The 5608-nt window shown below is 42.1% G+C and overlaps 1 protein-coding gene across 1 annotated transcript; it reads left to right on the top strand.

The window, feature by feature from the left end:
* Positions 1-2097: 2097 nt before the first annotated feature.
* LOC311099462 (alpha-2Db adrenergic receptor-like) lies at positions 2098-3444 on the top strand (the record flags this gene model as incomplete). Its single annotated transcript, XM_084140147.1, has 1 exon — positions 2098-3444. The coding sequence occupies exon 1, from the start codon at positions 2155-2157 to the stop codon at positions 3442-3444; it is 1290 nt and encodes a 429-aa protein (XP_083996273.1). The 5' UTR covers positions 2098-2154.
* Positions 3445-5608: the final 2164 nt, after the last annotated feature.

Below are 5608 nucleotides of genomic sequence, written 5' to 3'. Positions count from 1 at the left end.
TTTTTTTAATTCTGTTCACGCCTACATAAAATTATCAATATTCATTTTTTATTTTAAAGCATTGTAACTTTTTATTTTTGGTCCAGTGGATGGATTGGTCTGTGGCCTTGACTGTCTGTGAGTGGTTGCATTTCTCCACCCCATCCCTTAACTGTTTACAGGAACAATGGTGAGGTGTTTGCTCTGTCCCTATACTATAGATTGCCCTTTAACCTTTTGTAGCCTTCTGCCTGGTGTGTTTAACTTGTCTAAAGTATGGTATCTTTAAAGTTATTTTTTTTTTTTTTTTTTTTTATATGTATTATTTGTATTTTTGTCTAGTTGAGTATATTATTTATATTGCTTTGTCTTGTCTGTGTGTGTGTAAAACTTAATAAACAGAGTTCTCAAAAAAAAAAAAAATCCTACAATGTGATTTTCTGGATTTTTTTTCTCATTTTGTCTGTCATAGTTGATGTGTACCTATGATGAAAATTACAGGCCTCTCTCATCTTTTTAAATGGGATAACTTGCGCAATTGGTGGCTGACTAAATACTTTTTTCCCCCACTGTATATGTGTATTAAAGTAGTCAAAGTATTGTAAATAAGAGAATATGTTTCTAAACACTTCTACATTAATGTGGATGCTACCATGATTACAGATAGTCCTGAATGAATCATGAATAATGGTGAATGAGAAAGTTACAGACGCACAAATATCATCACCCCCCCAACAAATGCTAACCTCCCCTGTTATTGTAATGGTGAGAGATTATGTCTTGGTGTATGATATTTGTGCGTCTGTAACTTTCTCACTTATCATTATTCACGATTCATTCAGGATTATCTGTAATCATGGTAGCATCCACATTAATGTAGAAGTGTTTAGAAACATATTCTATTCTTATTTACAATAAAAGTGACTCCAAAATCACACAATACATTATTTACCATTCATTTCTATTGAGCACAAAATTATTGGACACACAACCAAAGCAAACAGCAAATACATCTAACAAGTTTTGGAATGCTAGGAATATGGGAACAAATACTACACTTTTGACTACTTTAATACACATAAGTGAATTTGTCCCAATACTTTTGGTCCTCTAAAATGTGGGGACTATGTACAAAAAGTGCTGTAATTTCTTAACGGTTCACCCGATATGGAGGAAAATACCCTCAAGTTAAATCTGACAGTCTGCACTTTAACCTCATTGTAATTTTATAATTTCAAATCAAATGTGCTGGAGTACAGAGCCAAAACAATAAAATATCACTGTCACTGTTCAAATACTTCTGTAGCTCACTGTAGATGTGTCGACATATCAAAAAATCAGGTGGCTGTTGGTCATCATCATGTTTCATAGTGAATACAAGTGTCATAGTTTAAGTCATAGTTTAAGTGTGTGTGTGCGCGCGCGCGCGCGTGTGTGTGTGTGTGACACAACAAAATACGGCTGGTTGGCTGTTGGAGAGAAATCCAAATCCTTTGAGCCTCCAGGCTTCAGATAATTAGATGTCGATTTTTTATTGATCAAATAAACTGCAGGCACCGCGTTTGTCAAGTAACGTTATTTTACGCTTCTAAAGATACCTATAACATTTGATAGCCTGCACAGATTTCAAAACGGTGATGTTGTGTTCATTTGACAATAAATTCACCTGTCTTTAGTGCCATTATTACCCTATTCCCATGGTTTAATCATGTGCGTAATTGCGCTATAACCCCCCCCCCCCCCTGCCCCTCCCCTCTCCCCCCTCTCCCCTCTCTCTCTCTCTCTCTCTCTCTGAACTGATATGCCTCTCCACTCTAGCATGAACGCGGCCAATGCGCAACGACCAGATTAAAGTAGGAACTTCAGGCTGCCATCTGTCCCTGGTTTCTTGGACTGCCGTCATACGCGAGGGAACCATACATTCAAAATATTTGTATTTCCTTGCACAAATACAAACTGCAGAGCGTGGCCAGACATTGTTGGAGTTGCGGGCAACCTTGTGCGCACGAACTGAAAACACAACACTGCAGGATGTTACTTCTCCTGGTCATTCCGTCTGTGATTTCGATTGAACCGTGATGTTTCCACATAATGGGTCAACTGGTTAGATGAAAGATTACTACTTTTATCAAATTGCGAAATGTGCGACCCTCGCCTTGTGTATCTCTGCTTGGAATGCGCGAGGAGAATGGGGAGGAACAGACGTGTCTATCCAGAATGGATATAACCCCAACAACTTTTGCCGGGGCGAACTCATCAGAGGATATTAATGGCACGAGTGCCCAAAGACCTCTGCCTCACTCCCAGAGCGTGGCCGTCTTCATCGTGCTTCTAGTCACCATTATCATTCTGGTGACAATCGTGGGGAATGTACTTGTTGTGGTGGCCGTTTTCACCAGCCGCGCGCTCGGTGCGCCGCAGAATCTCTTCCTTGTCTCTTTGGCATCGGCAGATATATTAGTGGCCACCTTGGTCATCCCGTTCTCCCTCGCCAACGAGGTCATGGGTTACTGGTACTTTGGGAGCACCTGGTGCGCATTCTACCTGGCCCTTGACGTCCTCTTCTGCACGTCCTCCATAGTGCACCTCTGTGCCATAAGTCTGGACAGGTACTGGTCTGTAACCAAAGCTGTTAGCTATAATCGGAAGAGGACGCCCAAGCGTATTAAGTGTATGATCACCGTGGTCTGGGTCATATCAGCAGTCATCTCTTTTCCACCGTTGCTTATGACCAAACACGACGAGCACGAGTGCTTGCTCAACAACGAAACATGGTATATTCTCTCGTCTTGCCTGGTATCCTTTTTCGCCCCGGGACTAATCATGATTCTAGTGTATTGTAAAATATATAAAGTGGCCAAGCAGCGCGCATCAACCGTGTTTGCAGCAAAGAACGGGACGGAGAGACAGCCTTCGCAGTCGGAGACGTGCTTCGTGCCCAGGGGGAAGTTTGAGGTGGAGAGCCCCAGCAGCCCCAGTTTAGGTGGCCACCTGCGGAAAGGAGAGCTTGATGATATCGACCTGGAGGAGAGCTGCGTGGCCGACAGCAAGCCCAAGAACTGCCACTTCTCCAAGAGAGGGAAAGTGGAGGGCGCAAACGCTTTCCCAAAACAGAGTTGCCGCGTGTCATGGGCTTCAAACCGCAACGCGCAGCTCTCTCGGGAGCAAAAGATAAGACAGATGTCACTGTCAAAGACCAAATTGGCGCAGATGCGGGAAAAGCGCTTTACGTTTGTACTTGCAGTGGTGATGGGGGTGTTTGTACTCTGCTGGTTCCCATTTTTTTTTACATACAGTCTGCACGCAATATGCAGAGATTGTTGCCCGATTCCGGATGCTCTCTTTAATCTGTTTTTCTGGATTGGTTACTGTAACAGTTCAGTGAACCCTATCATTTACACAATATTTAATCGCGATTTTCGGAGATCATTCAAGAAGATCATATGCCAGACTTCACGCACATAGGTTTACAAAAACATGTTCTCCCTCTCTCTCTCTCGCTCTCTCTCTCTCTATATATATATATATATATATATATGTGTGTGTGTGTGTGTGTGTGTGTGTGTGGGTAAACTCTGTTGCGTTTAGTATATATACTTATGAGACGTGTAACACGTGTTTGTAGAGTACTGTGATAAGATTTTAAAATAATAATAATTTAATGTCTTGTAAAAATTGACTTCAAAGTTAAAAAATTGAGTTTGTAACCGTCAGATGGTGTTTCTGTGGACTTGAATGCATCAGGTTGCAAATCGGCATAATTGATAACAAAAAAAAACAAAGATCATTATCAGTATCCAATCTACATATTAGAGAAGCATGAGTCAGACAACACTGTTATGTTTCTCCATGTTGTTAATCACATTTCTCAGTGTTCTGTTATTAATACATTAAAGGGCTTTTGATGTAAAGAGGCAATTAATGACTTGTTACTCTCTGAGAAGTCTAACCTAACGTAGCAGGCATAAAATAAATGCCTGAAACTAGATCCCCTACATCCTGGTCTTGACAAGAAGAAGAAAAAACTGGTCAGGTGAGGTTCCCTTCTGCACTGTTCAGTCAATCAAGTAAATGTGGAGGAGTTAAGATGGAGTGTTGCCTTGTTAATGTCCAAAAGCAGAAGTCATGTCACAGGCTCTCTTCCATTTCCCCTAAAAACCGGGACATCTGAGGCTAGAGACAAAGACAGTACAGTATGAACATAGGCAGAAACTGCTTGTCCAATAGAAATCCCTGATCAAACACTCAAATCAAAGGCACTCCTTCGATATAAAGGTGTTTTTCACGAAAATGAAAACTATCGGTTTGTCACTTTCACGAGGTTGGAGTAATAACATGTTCAACTACTTAAGACATTGGCTTGAATCCAGGTTGTGCCTTTAGATTTCGAGAAAATGAACAACTAAGGAAGAATGTTTCACTTCTCTCATTGACTTCTCAAACCCCAAACCCTGGCCTGGTTTGATTGGTCTGTTTCGCAAGTGTTCCCGGAAGTCTCGCGATATTGTGTCTCCTGAGTGGCGCAGTGGTCTAAGGCACTGCATCGCAGTGCTAACTGTGCCACTAGAGATCCTGGTTCGAATCCAGGCTCTGTCGCAGCCGGCCGCGACCGGGAGACTCATGGGCGGCGCACAATTGGCCCAGCGTCGTCCAGGGTAGGGGAGGGAATGGCCGGCAGGGATGTAGCTCAGTTGATAGAGCATGGCGTTTGCAACGCCAGGGTTGTGGGTTTGATTCCCACGGGGGGCCAGTATAAAAAAATATATATATGTATTCACTAACTGTAAGTTGCTCTGGATAAGAGCGTCTGCTAAATGACTTAAATGTAATTGCGCCTCTAAGTTTGGAAACTGTGCTAGAGACAATGTCTTATGTAGCTGAACATGTTGTTACTCTTGTGAAAGTGACAAACTGACACGTTTTCATTTTTATAAAAAAACTACTTTATATCGAAGGAGTGCCTTTGATTTGACGGCCTGCCCAGTTCGGCGTGAGACGACCGTTAGACCTGATGAGGTGTTTCTGCGCATGAGCTTAGCTGGCCAAAGTCGCCATGACATCGCCTACAAATGTGATCGGGGATTTCTATTGGAGAAGCAGTTTGAGCCTATCTTCATACTGTACTGTATTTTCTAAAGACGTCAGACCTTTCTCATCATGAATAGAGGCTGTGTCATAATAACAGCAGGGGACATATTGTTCCCTTTCACCTCATACAAAGTGAGGATATTGACCACACAAATGGAATTACAAATGAAGGCGGGGCCTTCACATTCAATAAAATCATGTGATAGGCTAAGGTAATGCTGTTAACCACTTGCAGTTTACACATTCTCATGCAACAAACACATTGGATTAACTTAGTTGACATACATTTGTTGTCACTTTCAAGAGTATGTTGAAATCAGCAGTGTTTCAGGAAAGGTCATTGCAGTAGGCTGCAGTCACCTGCATGGCTCGGGAGTCCCCTGAAAAATGAATCGCTGTCCTTGGTTTTCCCTAGGCTAGACCATCTTGCCCTACGAACCTTATTCAAACAAACTTCCTCTGTGTCTTTTAGCCCAACTAATCATATTTGCAGCTGGTGCGCATCATTCACATTCTTTTGAAAGTAATCTGACTCACTCAA

The sequence above is a fragment of the Coregonus lavaretus genome (assembly GCF_964263955.1).
Source record: "Coregonus lavaretus genome assembly, chromosome: 24".
In the NCBI taxonomy this organism is placed as follows: Eukaryota; Metazoa; Chordata; class Actinopteri; order Salmoniformes; family Salmonidae; genus Coregonus; species Coregonus lavaretus.
The sequence above is the reverse complement of the archived record's forward strand: the minus strand, read 5'-3'. Positions and strand labels throughout refer to the sequence as shown.